Below are 24,920 nucleotides of genomic sequence, written 5' to 3' on the forward strand. Positions count from 1 at the left end.
AGGAAAAAATATTTATCAGCCTTCAGATTTCACGTTTTATCCAGCAATAAAGCATGTTCTTTAAATAAGGAACACAGCCCTGGGAGTAGACAGACAGGAAAAGACTATAAGTGCTTGTCTTCAGCCATACAGCATTGAAAAAAACCAACCAACCAACCTGCTGCAAAACCAGTAAATAAATAGCCAATATAAGTTTGACGAAAGATTGGCTCAGAAGCCTGCTTTTGGCCTGAATAGAAAGATATTCTTTCATCCTGTTTTGACTATACTCATACGTTTACCTAACATAATTGGATGTAGTTAATATTGCAGGAGCCTTCAAGCAGTGCACATTTCCCTCATTAGTGGGTTTAAAGCCTTAATGATATCTCCTGCGCTGCAGAAAAGCCCAATGTAGGCTTTAAAAGTGATTGGCAAGTTTCAACAGGAGAAAAACTGGGGGAAGGTTAGGCAAAACCTAATAAAACTCTGATCTTGTTTTCTTCAGTTGTTTAGAAAAGGAAATTTTGCAGAATGCTAGAATAAAAAATAAATACCAAAAAAAAAAAAAAGTGAGGGTAAACAAGCCAAAAAAAGATCATTTCAAAGTTGATCTTACTCAAAGAAACATGTGAAAGAAACAGCACAGGTAAATAGAGGGAATGTCCTTTCCCATATATGCAACACACTAAGACACATATATTCTTAGTCCTACACAAACTCCTCCTGACATGAACAAGTGCATACACACAGAGTATTGTCAAATCAGCATCTTCTTACACCTGCAGCAAAACCACCTTTTTGTAGTTTCATTATGAAGCAGTTTCCCCCCTAATCTCTATTGAGACTTTAAGTCTCAATAGAGTTGGCAGGGAAGCCTTGCATCTAAGAAACAGAATGTCACAATACACCATTAACTAAGTACATGCAAAGGGTTTAGGGTTTTGTTGTTTGTTTGTTTTGTTTGGGGTTTTTTATTGACTAATTTTGACCATTTTCCAGAAACAGAAATTTCACAGGCTGGTTTAGTTTCAAAAGAAGCGTAATTATGTACAGCTGTATTCAGTATTTCTTAACTGCCTTGAACAAGCATTGAAAGGGAGATTTGCACACATTATCAGCCACTGTCATTAGTGTTGTAAAGTACGTAATCCATCTGGTGTTCTGCTGTCTACCTAGGAGCAGGTATTGAACCAATGATGGCTGCAGCATAATAGCATAAAGAAAGCGCATTAAAAAAGCACAAAACAACACAGAAACCCTAGTCCTTTCTCAATACCAGATTGTCCTCGTGTTTGTGTTCCCCCACGGTTTTGCAAACCATTTTTATATGTACAGGCGTGAAGAGTGGAGAATTAAAAATGTAAATTTCATCAACATGCAGTTTTGAAGTCTTCACAGGGGAAGAGGTAGCAGGATACCATGGTGATGGCAGCACTGCAGCCAATTAATAAACCAAAGAAAGACTTAGGGATAGACTCAAATGCTTAGATCCATGCTGAAAAATAACCTACTTCACAATAAATCCACTAAGAGATAAGATGACTGTGCATCTCCATATCAGCTGTGGTCTCAACCTACTGATTCATCACATCTTGATGGAGGGCAAGGAAAGAGAAAACTTGTTTTTAAGTCTTTTAGCCTCCTCACTGTCAATTGCACTAGTTTTATATTGCCAAGGTTTATGGCCCATAGCACCTGAAAGCAGACAATCCATGTCTGCAGAAAGTAGAAAGTTTGCATTTTGTATTCCACCTGTGTGTAACCCATCTGTTTGCACCATCACTGTTAGTCCTTCATATGAGAGGGATCAGCTGGTTTTATTTGCTATCTTACCTGGAAACATCACAAATATTAGTGTTTCCTTACTCAATTAGAGATCATAAATCTTCAGCAAATAAATGCACGTGACCTTACCCAGACAACAACAATAAAACAGTAAAATAGCAGCCTTTCGAGAAATGTGGCTTCCTCCAAGCCCAGCTACGGTCTGACCACCACTGCTGGGAAAATTATGAACTCCTACAGGAGAGATCCTTCCAGCCACAGGGCCACAGAAACCTTCCTCAAACAACAAATCATGTAAAAAACTGTGCAAAGGACAGTGTTAGCCAGCAGTTCTCTTTAACAGAAGGTCTTTCCAAGCCAGTCAGCCAGACCATCTTCAAACTAATTGGACTTAACTACAGGCAGCATTTTCAGATTGATTGTTTGTCAGCCATTCTATGGCACTCCAAACTGTTGTGATTGATATCTTCCTGAACTTTTAGAAGTCTTTATAAGATACTTAAAGAATAGTATGTGTGAGAAGAAACCATGTTCACTGTCTTTACCATGGGAGGCACAGAAAAACAAAGACTCCTATTCAAGGGATCATCCTCATTCTGCACAGACTATTAATAAGCGTACCTAACTAAATACACACTAATGACCCACTGAATTAAATGAGGCATAAGAACATGCATAGAAATAAGTAAATGCTAACATCTTTTTATTATTATTAGAAGTCAGCAGAGGCACATGACAACTGCTCAAGGTAAACACGAACTTCCCACTTTGCTGGACAGAGATATCACTGTTTCCTGTTCTGAATTAGAACTAAAAATAAAAATTACAAACTTGAGAGAAGGTAATCCTCAAAATACAGTCAACTGAATCTGTTAACTTTACTTCAAGTACTTCAAAATAGAAAGTTACTTAAAAGAGAAAAAAAAAAACCAAAAAACAAAACCAAACCAACCCAAACAAAAAGAGCTTTTGAATAAAATATATTCCCTGACACTTCTGAAGCTTTTAAGAGCAAACAAAGAAACCACTCCCACCACAACGATCTGAATTAACAAATAAACCAAACCTCAAACCCCTTCCCATCAGTTCTGAAGCACTTACATTCACTAATTATAATGTTCAGCTGGAAATTCCCAACATGCTCTTTACATTTGTTAAGGTGACAAAGCACTTCCTAAATGATTTGCCCCTGTGAACACAGGAATTCTGCAGGAAAGCCAAAAACTGAAATCAGAGCTCTTAAAGCCCAACCTAGAGCCCTAATCACAAAACCAGACTTCATCTCACTGGGATTCAGAGGATCAGGTGGTTCCCAGAACACAGTGTACTAATATGTCAAGTCTTTCTTTAAGGCTAACTGAAGCCAAAGTCTGATTAATTTTACAGCCAATAGCAGTGATCATCTGACAACATTAGTTTTGTGCTATTAGCTGCAGCATATGGGGAATAAGGGGCAATTTATTTTGCATACATAAAAAGACACACACAGTCTGAAAGAAATGATCCTCTCAATATTTATTATTTTAATTTTAAAGTGTCTATTGCAAGCATATGCACACCTACTTTAAAACATTTAAACAAAACTGGATTTAATTGCTCAGAAAAATTAACCAGCAAGCTCTGAGAGCAAAAAGAGGAAAGAAAAAAAAATCTCCAGAATTTAAAGCCATTTTACCAGGTAAAGAAGGCTGCAAAACAGTTATATATAAAGTGATCAAACTAGCAAGGTATCTTAGCATGTCTAGAAGACAGCCATGGAATAAAAGCTGGGGAAACAAAGCAGAGAGATCATTATGGATTTTGAGCATAGGAGCTCCTGCTCCAGCATAGCCCAGTGAGAACCATCAGGTCAGAACAAGGATAAGAACCCTTGCTCTGCTCCCTGGCAGGACTGTCATTGTAAAATCACTCAGGCATCTGGGCTCATTGCTTATACAATAGAACCTACAAATATGCAGTTAAACAATTTAATATTAAACAGTTAAGTGCTGTACAGCCAAATGCATTCCCTGCTAGCATAATTCCCTTTCTATAGTTTTGCTGTACCAGCCAAGATTTCAAACCCATTATGATCTAGCAGCTGTAGAAAATTGGTAGACAAAAAAGTAAACCTTAACAAATTCACTGCTTGGACACCTTTTCACTTATCCTTGTAAGGCACAGAGTGATCTTTGGAAGCACTGAATATTCTCAGCTCAATGAGACTAAGCCTTATTGTACATGTGGCAGGATCGACACTTGTTTGAATTTGTCCTATAAAGTCAGGGAGGAGAGAACATCTTAGCTCTGTATCAAAAAGAACTGGATGTTCAAGGCACAGCCTGCCATCAAGAGTGATGGTTTTGCTGCATCAGGAACTGAAATGTCACCAGAGCACGTACAAAGAGGCACATTTTGTGCCTTTTATTATGTTTCCATAAGATAAGGCACAATTGACATCTGCAAGGCTCTAGTGAGGATTAGAGATTCAGCATCTCCTTAAACCACAAAGAGACCCCAAATCAGTATGGGTGCACCTGCATGCATTCATAAATATACACAAATATGCATATATGCACACATGCAGGTGTAGCAATCTAATCCTGGGACATTTTGGCTCCAGAAGCATTGTTGGTCGCTTTCTGTGTCCTGTGTGAACCCAGCAAAACACAACATAAAAGCAGATGAAGGAATGGACAAATGAAAAAACATATCCAAGAAGACAGGCAAAGAACAAATGTAAAGCACATTCTCTCCCTTTGCTGCCACAAAAAGCAGCTTGGTTTTTCTAAATAAACATCACAATCCAATTACTAGCACACATTGGAACATCACTTTTGTACTAAACCATCCCACTGAACAGTCATTTTGAAGGGTGAAAAAATGAAGATCTCATGATATATACTTCATCATGTTTCCTTATTTGTTTGAATAATTTTCCAAATACTGATTTACCCACTGTCATACTGCATGTCACTAGTGCTCCAAACCGCACACCCATGTGAAGGTAAGCCTCCAACAAAGCACACTCATCATCTGTTTACAAACTGAGTTCATCACACTTTACTACAACAATTGGGAAGTAAACTAAGAAATTTACATGTAAGGATGATGATGATGGCATTGACACAACCGGAAATAAGCCTAGGATGTTTAATTTGAAGAGAAGAAACATTTCTAAAGCAAACAACCAAGGGTACAGGGTCAAGATACCATGTATATGAGTCTTTTGGCAACAGTACACAGCTTTTCATTCCTTAACTATTTGTTACATGACACGTCTTCAAACAAATATGTTAGTGGGTTTATTCTTCAAAACAAAAAAAAAACATATTTTTGAGAGGGGGACTGAAGAAACAGCCCAGCCCATAAACTGGGTCAGACTATGTATATACAAAACTGTTTACTGAAAGACAGCACATCAGTAGGGCTGCTGCTTACAGACAAGGCCTGTACTCTAATACTCAAGTTGGAAGGCATCAAGACCTTGCTCAAGACACACAGCAACCATTTACTTGCAAAGGCCTTGAGCACATACACATATCAGTTGCTGAGGTACCACACTGAGCTGCTTGAAGCCCGTTTGCATCTCAGTCCCACTCTGGAGACACATAATTGCTATCAGTTGGTATAGGGTCATCTGAAGTTAGTGGAAGTATGCTGATTTATGCTGGCTGAGGGCCTGATCCAAAATTCACAGAATTACAGGATGGTTGGAAGGGACCTCTGGAGGGCATCTTGCATTGAATATTTAAAGGCCTCTTGATAGAGCAATATACGGACACTTTTCTTGCTGGTACTGTATCCCCTAGCAAGAGACCAGAAGGAACAGCTGATGTGGGGATGTGTCAGCCATCCTGGACCAGAACTGAACAAGATGCAGAAAATATGCTCCTTCCTATTTGGTAGTTGTATTTTATTTATTTGTGCCACATGTTGGCCTGAAGCTGTACAAATTTAACAAAATAAAGCAAACAGCTTAGTGTAACAGGCAAATTCTACACGCGAAAAGAGTAATATCCCACATGGATGAACCAGGAGAGGAGGAAGAGGAAGGATAGATAAGCAAAAAGAAAATGGGCTTGGTCAACTCACTTTTCATTGGTCAACTCACTTTTCCTTCAGGAGGGATAACAAGGAGTTTGTACTGACATTATATCAATTTCCATGCTACTTTATTTGTTCTTACTTTTGCCACTTCATTATTATTGTTGTTAATCCATTGTTATTTTTTCCACTGCAGCAGCAAAGCTCCTGATGAGAAAACAGTGATGTTTCCTTACAGCTACTGGAACTGGAGTAGATTTTTCATTTTAAAACTGTCACCCTCCTCCAGCTGGTTGGCATGCAGATTTAAGGATTTGGTCTGGATCGACTGCTAGTTTCCACTTGTGATAGACACATGAAGCCTGGTAGAGCACTGACTCCAGCAGCCTGGCAAACCCTTACTAGCCAGTACCCACCTTTGCCATAGGGATCAGTGATTCACATTTTTAGCAAGTGCTGTGGCCTACAACTTCTGAATCATTTAAATTTCATACCAGATAATGTCTCTTTTCACATTGCTTCCTCATAAAATTCTGGTCCTACATTTTAAAAAGTACACTTTAATGATTCTCAACTACTAATTCAAAACAAATTTTCAATACAGAAATTAAAAACAATCTGAAACAGATTATCTATCATTATTCTGCCTGGCAGAATATAACAAGCCTCATAAACCCATCTCACTCATAACACAGTAATGCAGCTAAAAATGGTCTTAGTGTTTTTAAAAGAAAAGTTCCATTCAAGAGATGACTTACGTAGTTGTGAGAAAAAGGTACAATTTACTGCAGCACAGCCCTGCCTAGAATGCTGGCTGAGGTTTCCATGGTTAATCTAAATTAAAATTAATTCCATATTTTTTTGGCAGAAGATCTAAAGCTAATTTTCATTTTTCTTCTTCTACTACAATTAAAAACATAAGGAAAAGGCTTTGTATGCCTCAAGTATGAAGGTACATTACAGTAGAAATTTTTGTTTTCTAATGGCTACAATGCTCACATTAATCAAGTCAAAATTAAGTGGGAAAGTAGAGTATCATTATTGCTTTCCTGTGATTATGCAGTTAACAATAAATATATCCCATGCCTACAGGAGAATAGCACCCTGCATGCTGGACTTTATTAGTTGTTCTAAAGGAAAGTGAACCTTAATGCAGATTTGATCTGCAGTCACCACATACTTCTGTCACAAGAATCACTAATCAGTAACTCAGAAACAACAGAAAAGGGCAAAGGCACCTAAAAGGCTTTTTACAGAAAATGGTCAAAAGATACAAATACTCAAGATGCAAGATGTATAATACCAAAGGGAAGCATAACTGCATGGAATTTGGCTACTGTTCACAGGCAAAATCTACTTTGTCTATATAACGAGCAGGTAGGTTCATTGTGAGAAGTGTACAAGTAGTCCAGGTCTCTCTGGATGCAGAGACAGTATATGAGGATCCAAGCAAGTCCTCTCAGCAGATTAAAACTACCCTGATTCCATAAAGGTCTTCCGATGACTTCTCAGCAAGCAGCCTGCAAGTGCACAATCTCAGATTAAGGTTATTCTTATGAACACTCAAAGTCAAGACTACCACATTATAGACAGCTTTAATAAAAGCCCAAATTTCACTGAATCATCATCTTACCCACTTCAGCCTATCAAGTACATCCACTGTTTGCAACCGTTCACAAGTTCAGTTTCCCATTGTCTTTTACTCTAATATAGACATATTTCAAGATTAACTGAAAAGCAGCTAAATAAACATGGAATAGAAACTTTTTTAGCACTTAGCTTTGAGAATTAGTCCTACACATCCTGCAGCTCAGTGACACTTTGTTAATGTATGATTCTACAGCTGCTAGAGCGTGGTGAATAATCAGTCTTTGTGGCATTCTGGGTTAAATAAATCACATTTCACCTATGGTGGATGAAGTACAAATCTTGATTTTGGAAATGCATTTGGGGAAGTAGGGATGTAAATAAAAGCACAGTGAATTTTCCCAAGGCCTGTTCAAATTCAGCAGTCTCACCCCCTTATTCCCTCCTCCTCACCTTTAAAGACTGACACTCATAAACAAAATAAAAAAAAAACCAAAAACAACAAAAAACCCAACCAAAAAAAAACCCAAACAAAACCAACAAAAAAACAACAACAAACAAACAAACTAAAACCAGGCCTTAGGCTGAAACAGTAAGCATGTGATTGAGAATTAAAGAGGAGAGGCAGCTTCCAATGTCAATATTCAAGAGGTGAAAAAGATCCCTGGGTTAGATGTGGAAAGAGCCAAAACCAGAAGGCTGCTTACCTTCAGTAAGTGAAAGCAATGGCTGGAAGAGGAGGAACAAAGTGGAAAGTGAGAAATAACAATGCTCAAAGATTGCAGCTGTGTGAGAGGACCATAGAACAAGCAGACAAAAGCATGTAAGATGAAGCAAGTTCATTTGAATTAGACTCATGAGCATTCAGCAAGCCAGAAATAGCAACAGTGCACAGGGGGGAAATTCATTTTGTTAAAGAGAGGGCTAGGAGTAAGATTTTCTCATCTGCCATGGGCTTTCTGGTTAGTGGCAGTGATGTCTCTCAGTCTGTGCCTCATCGATAGAGCAGGATGCTGTGCAGAAAAACCACAAATGGTTCAGGGGAACAGTCAAGTAATAAGGGAAAGATACGAACTTAGCTATACTTAAACAGATCCCTGAAGAAGAAAAAAAAGGGGAGAGAGAGACTAGCTATAGTGACCTGACCCACCTGAAATTTAGAGAGGAACACAAATATTGCAGACCATGACAGATGGGGGTACAACCACAAGAAAGGGAGATAAACACTGACCAAGAAAAATTTTGCAAACTAGGAAGGGTGGTAATGCACAAACAGATACACTCAAATGACAGAGGTGACCACATTCAAATGACAGAGGTGACTAAAATTAAGAGAAGAAAAAAATATCTGAATGTACCCTCAAAGGAATACTCTGTAATTTCAGGGAGGTGTTATTTGGGCATCAGCTACTGCTATGAACACTGGATACAACTACTCCTATCAAATATACAAGAGAAAAGTATGGAAAAAGTTCCAGGCAGAAAGAAATAGGCCTCCTTCTTGAGGGTGGAAGAAGGGAAGAGGCGGGAAACGCCTTCAAAAATGAAGAAAATGAGGAAAAGACCCGTGACACACACACATCTTCAGTCTAAGAAACTTGCACGCTGGGATCCTTCCATTCAGATACGAGTTACAGACAGAACAGAGGGCAACTGGTGCAAGTGGTTATTAAGTAAGATACAGGTAGTCACAAGATGAACCTCATGTACCAAAAGAAGCAAAGCAAAGGAGAAAAGCAGTCTGCAAACAGACTGCCTTGTTGCAGAGAGGATCAGAGGGGCAGGGGAGACAGACAGCTAATCAGAGATGAAATTTTCCCTGAGGGAGCAAACAACCCTCCTGAATACAGGTGAGTTTATTTGAGTGGGTTTGAGCATACAAAGGGACCAGGAGGAAGCAGGGAATGGATGGCACTGAGGCAGCGCGTGGTCACAATAACAGTATTTCATTGTAAAGTGCCGAGGAACAGCTGGAAATCTTCACGACCCCTCTGGCCCTTACCCCGCGTTATTTGTTCAAACCAGTACTTGAGAAAGAGTTTTTTAATACGTAAATGGCATACATATGAGTTCTTGCTAACTCCAGCTTCATTCTTTGCTATTTATTATTTTCTGGGTGATAAGTATGAGAAAGCAACATACGTTAGCTGTGGAAGGCAAATCCCTGTCCAAAGCAGCCTGCTCCTGCCCTAGAAAGTCTCAAAGCACACAAGAGACCATGGGTGGGTGAAAGCAAGTGATACTGCCCCCATGTTACAGACTGAGAACAGAGGAAGAGAGCTGGTAAGCCATTTTACCAGGATTTCATAGGAGGCCAGTTGCAAAACTGGATATTTAAACCCTCTATTCAGCATCCATCTAGTGCTTTAGTCACAAGGGCAGTGCATCCCTTTTAAGGACATTCTCTTTGATCCTCAGAATATCCTGGTAGCAGGAGTCTTTGACTGAATGAATATGTTGAGTTTATGTAGCTTGAAGTCTTATTGAACCATGCTGTACTTTTCCATCTCTATTTCCAGCTCCCTTGCAGTCACTTTTGGTCTGACCTCAAAATTAGCAGTACTACCAACTCCATCCACAAAGCCAACCTTTTTATCTACTTACAGTTCTGTTGGTGAAGTTACTGAAGTCTGTCACTAGGATTTGCTTGATCATCTCTGGTGTGGACACCACCACAAACATCTGGCGACCAATGTAATACCTACAAAGAAAGAAAGCAGAGAGTCATTTTAGCAGATAATAACTGCCAGAGAACCATCTCCTTCCCTAAGATACCTCTTCTGGCTTGAAAATGATTGCCATGAACAGGTATCACATTAAATACATTCTCTTGGGTAAAGCAGTACCTTTTCCCATCTCAACTATTAAATTAAGATGCATAGTCCTGGAATTTAAATGAAACAGCTTAAAACCTTCTACTGATTAATCAATACTCAGCCAACATTTTAAAGTAAAGGTTTACACACTCTATGTTCACTGTGAATTCTGTATAAAGTGATGTAGTATCACTAAGCCAAACTACAGAGAGGCAAAACATTAGAAACCAACAACCCGAACAATCACAACAGAACTACAGAACTGATTATCCTGCAGTTAGCCACATGAAATGTCTTTCCATGGCAAAGCCCTGTGACCTACCCCCACCCCACAAATCCTAAGGGTGCAAAGGGCCCCTGTTCAGCAGCATTCTCCCCAACTCCCAGGGCACTTCAGGCTCAGTTTCTCTACAGGAAGAGGAAGAAGTACCACCAGCAAGCAAAGGTTGCTGCAGTCCCCAACTTTGCTGATTGCTGGACCAGAAAGACTATGCAGTTTGTTCTGCCTTTGCTCTGCCAGGACAGAGAAAGAGTAGGCTGAAGGCTGGCACAGGAGGGACAGGCAGCTCAGAGCAGAACACAAAAGCAATACCACAGATGCTCCAGTACTGTGGTAATATTGTTGCCTAACCATTTTAGTATGATCTAGCTTAATATCAATATATTGCTTATCACCTGTCTACATTGCAACAACAGAACAGACAAGCAAACACTGGGCTGAATTAAATTTAGCAACTGGAGGTTCCCATGGCAATGAAGCTTCAGCAGCACTGATTTCACTGAGGGCAAACAAGTCAGACAGATATCTCGATTCCAAAACAGTCCACCTTGACCCCTCTTCCACCAGAACTCGCAACAAACGACAGAAAAGAACAAGAAAATAGTTTTCTTCAGGAAGAGATGTTCTTTTCTGGTGGGTTTGCAAAGAGAACTTTTATTTCTCAAATCCAATCCACTTGTGCCTTAGATACAGGTGGTCTATTAAAATAAACCTTCTTCACCTCTCCCAGTTTGGTAAGCCACAGCAAAGTAGCTGTCTGTTAATGGTCAAACTTCTCTTTAGATTCCAAATAGGTGCATTAGAAAGACTGCTTTGATCACAGTCTTTGGTAAAAGCAGATAATGCCCTACATGACCCTTCCGCATGTACTTTGTACGACTTCTCTGGCATTAGAGGTGAAGACCTGCACCACTCCAAACCTACTCAGACACGAATACTGACTTCTCACACTCATACACTGCTTTTCTCTTCACCTCTCCAAGCTTACTGAGTTCCTGGTTTCATTTAGTAGTTAATGACTGATGGTCTTCCAACACACAGCTTTTCACAAGAACCAAATCCCTATTACCAGATTCCAAATCTGAATCAGAAGATACCCAGATAGCTTAACTCTGACCACCAAGAGGCATTATGCAAAGTACATGTGTGTGTGAGACAGAAACAGACACTTCTAGTTTATTTCAGCCTTGGGAGGTTGCAGAGCTCCAGCTCCAGCCCACTGGAATAAGAGGGCAGTACTCACAGTTGGAGTCCTAATGTGACAGTGCACTCTGTGTGTGAAAGCACTCAGGACTAAAATTTGGGACAGGAGCATCTTTCACTCAAGCTGCTTTTATGGGAAAATGACTCACAAGCCAAGCTTATGTAAACAAATCTATTCATCATTCCCCAACTCAGACCAGTCACCCAAACTCCCAGTTCTGCTTCCACAGCTAAGCTCCTTTTTATTGACTCTTCTCTACGTTTCTATCTATAGGTACTTCTTTTTCCTTTCTTTATCTATTTATAAATAAGGGCAGAGAAGAATAATGAGGAAAAAAAAATCGTCTAAAATTAATAAACTGAAAATACTGAAAAAAATATTTGTTTTTTAAAAAAAGTTCTGCCTGCTTTTAGAGAATGCCTGCTTTAAAGTAGACACGGACTATCATCTTTTATTGTATCCCAAACAGCAAAAGCTCTCTTCCTGGCTTTTTTCTGCCTGTTCTACTTTCTGTATATAATCTTTCTAACCTTTTCTAAGACACAAAAAGAAGACTGTGTGTATTGACATGCTTTGCAAGTCAAAATCCACAGGCTAGAAGCATGACTTCCATGATCTTCCCTTGAAGTTAACAAAACAGAACAAATAGAGCTAAGCATGAAACACAACCATCTGAGCTATTTCATTTAGCAAACAGGTCCAGCACCTGCAAAGCCACCAGGAAGATGTTCAACTGAGTTTTAATATATTTAAAATCCTTTGCAAGAATAAGGCCTCAGTCACAAACCGAGAAACTATTCCCAGCTAGTTTTTGTGGTTTGTTATGTTTTTTCCCCACTTGTTCTGAAATAGCAAGTAAAAGATCAAATCCTCCTGAACAATAATCTCTTCTTTCCAAGTAAATAACATATTCACCACTGCCATGTAACTTCATTTTGATTCTGTTTTACTACATGAGGGTATCACCAGTCTCACATGTGCTTAGATTTATTATTGAACAAAACCCGATATTCTTGTCAGATTTTAATAAATAAAAGTTTGAGAAAAACAAAAGCCTCCCAGCAAGAACATTACAAATGGATTCATGAATAATTTAGGACAGTACTTTTTATTAACTTTCTCTAGGTTAACCTTTTCACAGGGCTTGTCCACAAACAGAAATCCTTCCTTTACCTAGAGTGATACAATACCATTACACTGCCTGACCCAAACCTTCATAATATTTTCACATAGGGCATTCCAGGTATAATGCAAACACTTGGGACTATCTAGCTCATTGCTGCAGAGAAACAAGAACGCATGAATAGTAGTATGGCATCCTCAGAGAGATGCAACTCTGTCCACATGGGAATTGTTTGTAACACCATCGTACTGGTAAAAATACATTACAGAAGTTGCAGAAAAAGCAGGCTACCCTCCAGCGTGTTTAACAAAAGACTTGCAGGTCAAGGCGTGGTTAAGTTATAGTATACTAAGCAAAGGAAGTTAATCTGCATCCAGAGTGTTTTAATAACTAAAGAGGATACAAACAACTGACGCACTCAACTGCACCAGTTTTGTTTGTAAAAGTAGACAAGCACTAGGCTTACGGCAATTGATTAAAAGGGCAGAGACTTGCATTCAGGTTTCACCCAAGACACTGCAGTTCTCTTTAGTCATTTCATAAACACGCCTTTTCTTCAATTTGCAAGAATAAACAGCAATCTAGCAATGATTTCTGCTGGTTTGGGCTTGCACCACCATTGCTTTCTGCAGAGATACGGCACAGGTGTCCCAGTACAACTCCTAGTGTCTGCCATGGTCACAGCCAAAGAAGTTACCATGAAGGTAACCTAACATGGAGATAAGTGATGCCTGCAAGTCCAACCATGAGCTGAGGTAGGAGCAGTGACACAAGCAGCACATTGGACTAGCCAGTCCCTCCTGCAACACCCAAGCACACCATCTCCGTTTCCAGGGACCCCTCAGGAATACAGATTTCTGTTCCTTAGGCAATGTAGATGATCAATCAGCTACTTTTAATTTGAAGGACCAATTTAGCGTTATCCTTTCTGTGTCCCCAAGATCATTCTGGCTACACTGCAGTCATCTGCTGTCAACATGTCCTGAGCCATGGCTGTGCTCTCTGAGAAAACCTCACAGCAATGCTGCCTTGCCACATAGTAAAAGATGGAGCATGCATGCAGTAAATCATGGCAAAGGGCCATATGCTTTTGTATAACACCTGTGTGAGAAACACGTGCAACCCTTTCACCTTTTTTATAGTGCTGCTGTCAATTCACAGAAGACTATGATCACCCTATCTATTATCAGTCCCATGTATTACAAATACATCACATTATTCATAAAACACGTATATGCTGGTAGGCAATAAACGAGACTTTGTTTTCTATGTTGCAGTCTGGCAAAGTACACAAAGATCATCTAGAAAGCTAAATGACAATAGAAAACTTTATTATTGCTATCTTCTTCAGGGAAGAGCAAAGAAAAGCTACCAAAAAAAGGTGGGGGTGTGTGAAGGAGAGGTATGCAGAGGTGGAAATGGGGGAATAAGATAATATTCTTAGGAGACATTTCCTTAAAAAGAAGTTCCTCAATCACTCTGCCTCTTTTGTTTAGAGACACCCATCTACTGCAGGCAGAGAAATGCAAAAACAAACAGCACACTGCTAGTTTAAAATAGGACTGAAGCCTGGTGTTACTTGCTTAGTTATTTCAGATATCAGCAAATTGATTTGTCATGAACACTGTCCCCTTCCAGCTCTTGCAGGCAATTCAGACCCTGTATGTCTAAGCAATAGGGAATGAACACCTGTAAAGCTCAACCACAACCTTTATGGAAAAGGTTACTTTGGGAGGAAGGGAAAGGGCAAGGGCACAAAAAAAATTGTCTGGTACCGCAAGTCCCATTATTATTTGTGTTATATTAGCAGCTAGAGACCTCCAAGGTCCCTGGGCTCTAGCTTGGCAGGAGCTCTACATAACTAGAAGGCTCATTCCAGGTCTGTGGAGCCTACAATTTAAATAACCTGGAGTGACAAACAGTGGGGAAAACAGTGTTCTCAATTTTCAGTTTTCTATCTGCTGGACAAGGGGACAGGAGGTACAAAGGAGCCATGAATTGACACCATATGAGAACATTGTTCCTCAGCTGCCATGTACACCTGGAAATCCCATACCAGCTTTCTTCAGGAAATCTGCTGGAAAGTCAGGAGCTCGCTGCCATGCCACTTTTGCATTCCAAGTTGTGACTCTACCTGGCAGGGTGCCTTTCCTGGACTATTTTTATAAAGCACTGACAAGCTGAGTATCTCTGGATTGATTGATTGAGAACTGAGAAATGCACATCACCACTTAAGAAAAAAACAGCCCCCCCCCACCCAAACCCCACAGTACCCTAGAAACAGGTGAGATTACTGGACATAAAAATGAAGCCCCAGTAGCACTGAGCATTATCAGGCACAGAGAAGTTTCCAAGCACAGCTCTGCCAACACACAGACACACGCCTCAGTCAGAGACTAATCCAAACCATTGTGTAAATTCATGAGAAAGAAGACATGGCCACAGTGCTTTCTGTTTAAGAATAAATTGTCCCTTATTTCTTTTTTCAATGAACTACGCTTCTTTTCATGTCATGAAAGCTTTAAAATAAGTACACAGAACTATTAATTTAATTCCTGCCTGTATTTAAAATATCATGTAACAAGATGCTCAGACACTAGCGCACACTTTCTACACCGCTCTGTATTGCTATGCTTCCCCCTCTTTGTCCACACACCCGAGATTGAAAATGCTATCTTCTACATACCAAGAACCTCTGCGCTATCTCAGACTCACACCTTGCCAAAAGACCTCTGCTTTCTGACATGCTTAAGGAAATATCAAAAAAGGAAGAAAATTCCAGCATTATTTATATTCTCTGCACCACTAAAAGCACAGCTATTTTTAAAGGAGCTCCTCCCTTTTCAGGTGCAGTAAGAGACTCATGGTATGAAAGTAGTATATTTAGAGTTGACAATAAGGAGAAGCAGGGCTGATTGGGGTCATTACAAGGTGTAGAGCTGGTAGACTCATTCAAGTACCTTACACCAGGGAGCAAACAAGATCTATTTCTGGGCATCTCTAATCCCAGCCAGGGCTTAACAACTTGAGGGTGTCACACATTTACTAATCCCTTCCCCCCCTTCCAAGTGAGCAGTGCAGGAAACGCAGACTCTGCATGGCTGTGTTAATTCATTCATGAAATGAAGTAGATGACATTTACCCACATATAAGGAATGACAGGGATTAAATTAAGCTCACAAAGTGCCATGAAGAGGAAAAAAAAAAGAAAAAAAAAACCCACCTCTCAATTATACAAGCATATTTGGCAATTTGTGTCCATTTCTGAGGAAATCTGAGTCCAGATCCAAATTCAAGTATAAAAAAAATTATGCCCTTGTTCAGGGGTTGGAAAGAGAAGCAGCAACAGGGATGGACACGGATAACAGAATGGATTCTGCTCTTGCTCCAGGTGGCTTGCAGGAGATCCATGTTCTGGGCTATGCTCCTCCACAGCTGGGGAGCTGTCGCTTCCCAGGGCTGGTGGGGGTTATTTTTATCTTGGCAACTGGGCTAAGATGATTGCCACCACTGCCACCGTGCTGCGTGCTTGCATCGTACCGCTAGCGCTGATTAGCTGCATCAGTATTCCACTTCATTAATGTTCAATGAAAGCTGTAAATAGGTTACTGTTTTTATAAGATGCTACTGGAAATTAGAAGTACTGTTAAATTAATAAGAAACCAGCTGCTCCTCCCACACCTGGGTGTACAGTGCTATGGCTACTGGGCGATGCTGAAACCGCTCATAGCTCTTGACCTCAGCAGGAGTGCAAGAAGGTGCTTTCTAAATCTTTTCCCATGGTCTTTCCCATCAAGCTTGGACTGCATTAGTCTGTGTTTTGTTACCCATGTTTACACTGTGACATTTTCACCAAAGCTTGTTTTGTCTGCACTCATTAAAGCACAGTATGCCTCACTGACCTCATGTGATGGTGCAGCAGACATTTCCTGTGGGTTTCAGCATATTTCTCTGCCCAGCCTTTCTGTGGGTTTGCAAAACAGATACAGCCTGAGAGCAGTCTCATCTTGGGCTCTTCACACCTAACTCGCTACCAAAATGCTCCTTTGCCATACCCTGAGAGAAAAACCATCAGGTCACTATTGCCGGTACACTGGATTACTTTTTCTAGGCAAGGCTACCTCTGGGAGATGGCAAACTTTCTGCATCTCCAAACTTTACTTGCTACCATCTACACAGTGTTCACTTGTATGAGTCTATTATTTATATTCAACAACGATACCTATCTTTATCGGTACAGTGAAAAAAAATAAAGGCTACAAGATGGCTGAGGATGGTAAGCAGACAATGTTATTCAGGCTAAACAAGCACAGCCTTTTCTCCAGCTTTTTTTTTCCATGTAAGGGAGGGACAGGGATCTGCTGAGTGCTTATCCTGATTTCTAGTCAGGAGCACTAAGCAGCTTCCCTTGACAGGCAGGTAAGCAATTTCTGGGAAACAACAGACAGTATTACTCTGGCAGAACTACAGCCATTTTGTACAAGATAAATGGAGACAGAGCGGTGCATTTGAAGATGAGGGATATGATGTGATGCTATATCAAATAATATGGCTAAGATAACACGTAGAAGAGGGGCATGCAGTGCAGGGCTGCTTTCTGGCAGAGCAAGGGGTAGCCATGCAAATGGTGGCTGTGAGGTCAGGGAAGATCCTCAGTGTCCCAGAAATCGGGAGAGAATACATGTGCCATGGTGCAGGCTCCAAGGAAAATTTTCGGACAAGGGACAAAAAGGGGAAAACATACATGGGACCATAAGAAAAAAATGAAACAGGAGGGAGGTCACGGATTTAAGTATAATTTGTGATACTATGACATCATAAGATACAGCAAGCTATAGAACAGTTTGACTATAATAAAACCACAACTATAATAAAGTTGCTAGTTACATGCCCATCACTAAACTTCATACAGGCAAACACGCTTCAAGGTGACTAAAACAAACCCTGTGTGATCTGAATTCTGCCTCTTATAAAGCATTTCTGACCATGATAAAACTGAGTTTTGTATTATTTTTCCTTCCCAAGACCTGACATCAGGGTACAATGAAAAGCCATACATAAGTCTGCATTTTTACAACCTTCATCTCATGTACACTTTACTACTCATGGCCAGGACTCAAGTGTGACTGGATTTTTTCACATCTCTAGCTTTGGTTAGCCATTTCAGGCCTGAAGGAAAGAAAAGGCTTTCGGAAAACACTGGGTATCTCTATCTGCTAAAAAGTCATGTCCTCATGCATATCTTCAAAAGATGCATTCAGAACAGAGGCATTCAAAATCAGTAGGCTCTTTCTGTTTATACAATACTTCATTTTTACATAATTTTCTTCCAGTCTACTCCTTCCTGGCATGTTGATCTTAAATCAATGAAAGATTTACAATATATTGCATGCTATCCCTTTTTATTCTTTTTCTTTATGTTATTGCAGATGCGTGCACATCTGAAATAATATTTGTTTAATATTAGAATATTTTAATCCTTCAGTAATAAATAGGACACAATGTACTGATTTTTTACATCCTAAACATACCATGATGAAATGAGTAAGTCAAATTGAGTTTTGCGTAACTACACATGCATACATTGTTTTGTTGAATAAGAAACAAGATACTTAGCCTTGGTCTTGGCTAACAGCCTGAGGATATCTGAAATTTAAGCAAATGAAAGCAGGGTTTCATAAGTGGGAAGCAATGGGCAACCCATTCATCTTGTTTGTGCACAATGAAGACACAGATCCCACCCAACTCTGTAAAGCCTTACTCAGGAAAGTAAAGGTTTGCCAGACTGGCCACGAGGGGGACAGTCACTGGGACATGCTTTTTCTTCCCGATCTGCCTTAAAAAAATATGTTGAAACAAAGAAAGAAAGGATAGCAACCACCTACTGAGCTCCTGGGAATGTACTTTTTTTATGCTACAGCATACAAAACACACACAGGGAAAATTCATTTTTTAAAACGCTTGCATACCAAGCGTGTGCTTCTCCTATGCATTCTCAAGATTTACACACATGCACAGAATCATTTAATTTTGTTAATGCATTATTAAATGCATGCTAAGGCTCCAATAAAAATAATTTCCCAATGCTTTATGCATTTATCATGAAACCACTAGCAGAATTCTTTACAATAAAAATGCTAGCCGTACACATGACCAAACTAAATCATCTAGGGAAATAGCTAATATCTGACCATGTGGAAACATTAGAACGCAGGGCTTTGTTATAGGGCTAGAAGGAAGAAATTGATGTATTTTCTTACAGAAAAATTGAAATGATAAGAATATTTTTAATAGTAGAAACCACTGCAGCTCCAGGAAATTTTCCTGAATCAATTCAATCCGTGTCGTGCCGGACTTTAAAAACCCATTAAAAATAACCATGATAAATTTCCTAACCTCTTTCAGTGCACCACACAGAAGACAAAGAAAACTGCAATTCAACAGAGATAGAAAAGGAAGAAAAGAATGGAAAAACCTGATAGCTTGTATATCAGCAGTAACATCCTTGCTAACAACGAGCAGATCTGCACCACAAAGGACAAGAGGAGCAGGAGTGATGTGTACAGCTGACAGTGGCACTCCAAAGTAATGACTTCCAGGAAAATCTGCTGTTACAAATGGACAACAGGCTGCTGAGAAGTAGTTGAGTCATGACTTTCATAACATGGCAAATGATTTCAGCCTGAAAAAGAACATACTGAAAAACAGGATGTATATAGCTCTGTTAAGGCAACTACGGGGACAACATCCTATAAGCAGCTAATATGCTCACCTGGTTTAAATTATTAAACCTCGCTGAAATCCATGCACATTCAGGGATTTTCCCCAATATTTAATGTGCAGTCATAAGCCACAGATCATGTTTCAAACAGTAATATTAGCAAGAGCACTGCCTAGTTGACCTATTTTCCACTTAACCACACTGTACATGTTATCAGTAGTAACAAGCACACTTTTCTCACTGCTCCTTTTTTTGGTGTACGTGTATGTTTGTATAATAAATGTTATATATATCACCATACCCTGAAACAACCCAAATCCCATAGGATGGATGAGTACTTTGAGCCCTCTCCTATTCCATGAATGGACCCTTCCCTCATGGAGCAGCAGGTACTGTTCACCCACCTCCTTCTTCTCATGGCCAGCCAAGGTGCAGCATATCACACCAACACTGGCATGCTCTGCATGCATTTGAACTCTCTTCACAGCTGCATTAAACAGCTGTCCCAGGCCCCTTGTCTATCTGCCTGGGGACATGAGTGAGATGTAGACTCAGGAATTTCTTCTCTTTGGTGTGGTGACAGCTGCTTGGCTGAAGACCTCAGGACTCCAGTGGACTGCTTAATTTCTGAGTCGTCCGAGTAAATGTTATTGTCCAACGACACTTTCCTTTGTTACTCCTCAAACCATCTGGATCTCTGGAGCCTGCTGGAGCAGTTTCGTAGAGCCCTTCCCTCCAGATAGTTGTGTGTATATGAAAAATCAGCATTTGTACTTGGGATTTCTGAGAACATTTCTGAATCAAAAATTGCAGGTTTAACTGCTCAAAATCTACATAGAAAAACACAAAATTAAAAGATTTGAAAGCAGACACACATGAACACTTCATAATCATTCTAAATCTACAGGTACTGGGGCAAGATCAAGTGATTTGATCCTCAAGCAGCAACAGAGGTACAGCAGATACAACCCACCCAATCTATTCATAATGCCTATAAACAAAGCAAAAAAAACCAACCCTCCTAGCACAACTGTAGGATGTACCGTCACTGAAGTAAATATATTGATCTCTCAAAAATGATTGAAGACTGACAATAAAAGGGTTATAAATGCTTAGAAGAAAGAGAAGGCAAAAATCACAAAACCAACCCACTGAAAAACTCCCACCTGCATTCACAGGAAAGAACGGACTGAAACAATAAAACATGATGGCAGCGCCTGTACGTTTTTGATAGCTGCCCCTCCCAAAACCTGGAACAATCTTGCTATAAACCAAGCAAATAAAAATGTAAATGCATGAGCAATTGTCAGGGGAATTCAGATGCTTCATGTCCTGTAGGCAAAGAAGGTAGGGGATAAAGGCAGGAAAGCAGGAGAAGGCACCACTTTTAATATTTGCAATTATTGATCACACTCTCCTCACCTGGAGCCTTTTTAGTGCAGCAGACACCTTGCAGTTAAATATGCAATGCTGTCTGCATGGCAGTTTTCGTGCTGCTAGCAACACCCACTTGTCCTCTGACCTTAGCACAATCTGCTGCTTAGATTCCTCAGGCAGGAGGTGGCAGGATGGGACAGGCTACGGATTTTGGGGGTGTCAGCCAGTGCCAATCATGTCAATAGCTGCCTGCAAAAATCCAATACTCAAAGTGGCAAGCTCGAAAGAGGGCTGGGATGGGGAAATACACGGAACACAATGCCCAGAGCAGTCCTTTGAGTATGCATAAACACAGTGGCGTATCAAAGGGGTATCAGAATCCACTTGAAGGTTTAGAAACTGTTTATTTGTTTAAATATTTTGCTAAGGAAACAAACATGAGAAAAATTACTGTAGTTTCATAAACTCTATTCTATTCTACTGATGAAAGTCCAATTGCATTATCATTGGGCAAAAGTATATAAAATGCAGGTGACATGGGAGAAAAAGTGGGTCTGTAGTAAGAATAAGTTTATGTACTTCAAGCCTTAATTTTCCCTTTTCTCATGTTGCAATACACTTCTCTGTCCCAAAAATCAGAATTTAAACTATTTTATCAGAAATTAATTTTATATTTAATGGCAAATACCTTCCCACGTGACATTATGTTACCATATGACCTATTTTAACATTTGCCTCTATGTTGCACTTGTAGACCTACTTTCTCCTGCTCCGTGCATGGATGATTTCCTACTGGGTCAAATGGACAGCCAGTGGACATATAAAATAGTTAGGCTGCTTTGATAAGATTTTACTTTGGCTCTTCACAGGGTTTTATTTCATAAGATGATCCATGCGATAAAAGGTCCCAAGGAACCAAGATCCTCTAATGTCACACTGAAAGACTCTGCAGCAATTCCCAGTTTTCTTTGCCAAGATTCTTTTTCAATAAAAAAGATTCCAACATTGACAGAAAAGCTTGGATTATTGCTAAGATATAAAACATCTACTGCTACCCCTTGCAAAGTCAGAACACTGCTCCAAACTCACACTTTTTTTTTTTCTGCATACTACTTTAAGACATCTGGATATGTCTTAGAACTTGCTGTACAAAGCCTAGTTTTACTCAACAGGCACTATTGTCCAAAACTTGAAGTTATATAACATGACAGAGACCTAAAAACATTGGGTCAAGATCTTCAAATAGTCATGGCTTTATGCCTTTAATGGAACTACACTGAAGTAAACACCAGCTTGAACGTACAGACCACTATTTTCAGGCTTGTTTATGTGGAGGAGAAAGGAGATTTGGGGACAAGGCATGAACTGAATCTTAATACACTAGAAAAATACACTAATCTTAATGCACTAGAAAAAGCTCCTATAGGAGCACACCCCTATAGATACAGTAATTGCTGGGGGAGATGGTTAGGATTTTTCTCTGATGTAGTTTGTGTCGTTCCAGAACGGCTGTGTCTGTGCATGGGAGGTTTTTTGACATTACTATAGCTGTTTAATTATACCAGTATGATTTTATCAGTATGACTAAAATAAATCCTCCTTCAAGACAAGCCTTCAGGTTTAGCCACCAAATTTAATGGAAGGAAAGAAAAACTCACAGTCCCCAGGCTAATGGTAGCTTAGCTCATTCCATGCTCCCAAAGTTAGGAGGAAAAAAACAAAAGAACAACAGCTAAAAAACCCTTCTTTCTCTACAGTGGGCTATACTTTTGCCTAGTGCCTGATGAAATCATACCCAGTTCACTACCAGCACAAGGTCTGACATAAAGCAGACTCTCCAGGGAAAGAAGAGAGGTAGCCGAACAGAGAAAAAAGGTAATTTGAAGATGGTGCTAAACCAACAAAGTAAAAGGAGATATTTCATTCCCCTTCTAATAAAACATAGTAGACTAAAATTGATCCCTAGACTAATAAGGCAGAGGAAAAACTAAAACCTATATACAACTAAACAATAAAAACGTAATGAAGAGATTTATGGAAGTACATAAAAACCTTGGAATGACGTAAAAATTGTCAGGTCATGTACCTGTTTTCAGCTCAACATGGGTTAGAAAAACAGGGAGTAATAAAAATTAGAGCATGAAGGAAAAATACCATAGGGCTGAAGACGATGGAGAGCAGGGAAAGAAAAGAAAGGCAGAGTAAATATTTAGGGGTGAAAGGAAATTACAGCAAGAAGTATGAATGCAAAGCCCACAAGACAAGTTTGTCAATGTAATCAGGAAAAAACTAACAAACACCAGAGCCAACAAAGTCGTGACACCATTAAAGGACAACAGGCAGCAATTGACTGGAAGCATCTCCATAGATACCTGCAAAGCATGGTGATCCTCAAAGACGAAAACAGGACTACTTTCAAGAAACTAAGTAAGGGACATCCCCAAGCTATTAATATGAAAAGTTTTAGTGTCCTAAGGGACAGAGGCCCCACACGGTCTTGTCTCAGGACTCTCCAGCATCGGGAGAGAGGGTCTAACCAGCACCTGGTTGCATGACCCAGGAGGGCAGGAGGAGCTCCTGAGTTGCAAGATTAATTTAAAATTGATCTGCTTCCAAGGCTGCCAAGAAAAGGAAGGGGACATACATACACATTGGGAGAGATGATGCATTTTCCTCCCTCTGTGCAGAGTGGGGGGAAATGATTCAGGAACTTCATTTAAAAATTACCATGCATGACAATAGGAACACCAGTTCATAATCAGATACATAGCGAGTGAAGCCAGAAACCATTAATAGCTACTGAACATTACATATTGTACATTTCCACTTCAGGTTTGCATCGATATTTCTGGGTGCTGCAGGAAATTCTAACGAAAGCATTTAACATGCACAGCAAAACCTACAATACTGCTGTTTTCCCATACTTTCTCATAGGATTGCTATACTGAAATAATGCCTCAGATTTTTCAGCCTTTCGAAAGCCCTCTCCTGCTTCTTCACAAACGTTGGGAAGAAGGGGAGAATTACGAGGCAGACTTTGGAGCCTGTTAAGATTAACAAATGCAGGCTTTGATAGACGTTGAAGAGGGCAGATCAAGGCGAAATTAAGTCTGAGATACTAGGTTCTATAATTGTGGAGTTCACTCAGAATATTTCCACCCCCTGCCCTGAATTAGGATGACACAGTCCGATATGCAGGTGCTGATCATGAGAGTTATGTGATAGAAAGAGGCGATCTATTTAGCAGACTCATCTCAGTTCTTTAAAATGATGATTTTAAGCATTAATTAGCTAAGAAGCAGGCAGTACAGATCAAAGGTTACCCATGCTGTATATGAGGTGTAAAATGCTCCTTAGGTAGCACATTTTAAAAAACTCCTTCGGTTTTCAAATTATCTTAACCTGGAGCTCACAAGGACTATGCTTTAACAGCTGCTACCTGTGCATGCAGAAGCAGACCAAGATTTAACCAGGTTCCTCAAATGCTAAGAGATGTATGGTACAAAGGCCAGCCCTCCGCTTTCCTCGTCAGTCTCAGGAGCTGACACAGTTCTGCCCAATCTCACATAGCCTTTCTGCATCTGGCTAATGCTATCTCAGTGGAGCTGTACCAGCCATGGGATTTCCCTCTATGCAAACACTCACTGAAGCTACAACCACAGCAGTTTGCACATGCTGAGTACAAGGAATAAGCGTCAGGAACATGGTGCAGGTGACATGCGGTGTCCTTAGCTGCCTTGCCAAGAACATATAAAACACTGTCTGTTTCATTTGGTTGGATTTCACACTCTCTTTCCAGAGGTGTAAAAGATTACATCAGGTCTTTGACTTACACTGGCTTGAACAGCTGCTGTGGAGTCATGGATCAGTCAGGGATGTGGGAAAGGAACTTGGAAAAAGCACAGCAGTGAGCACATGCGTGCAGCTCAGCCACCCCAGAGCAATGTCTGGAGCCTCAAAGAAGAGGCAGAGAGCTTTGCATGTGGAAGAGTTTAGCACTTGCATCAAACGTTTCCATC

At 40.1% G+C, this 24,920-nt stretch overlaps 1 protein-coding gene across 8 annotated transcripts in view; it reads right to left on the reverse strand.

Moving 5' to 3' along the window:
• Nucleotides 1-24,920, reverse strand: part of TBXAS1 (thromboxane A synthase 1) — a 244,067-nt gene that overhangs the window by 121,338 nt on the left and 97,809 nt on the right. For 7 of the 8 annotated variants that reach the window (XM_061371924.1, XM_061371923.1, XM_061371931.1 and 4 more), the window contains one exon: nucleotides 9,985-10,081. In XM_061371924.1, coding sequence (XP_061227908.1) covers nucleotides 9,985-10,081 — 97 coding nt within the window. Of the gene's footprint in view, nucleotides 1-9,984; nucleotides 10,082-10,155; nucleotides 10,220-24,920 lie in introns of those variants that run through there. The other variant, XM_061371930.1, reaches the window with a different exon arrangement.

Source organism: Neopsephotus bourkii, unplaced genomic scaffold, assembly GCF_033783945.1.
Source record: "Neopsephotus bourkii isolate Nb327-2 ecotype Australia unplaced genomic scaffold, CSIRO-AGI_Nbou_v1 NB_1589, whole genome shotgun sequence".
Taxonomy (NCBI): Eukaryota; Metazoa; Chordata; class Aves; order Psittaciformes; family Psittacidae; genus Neopsephotus; species Neopsephotus bourkii.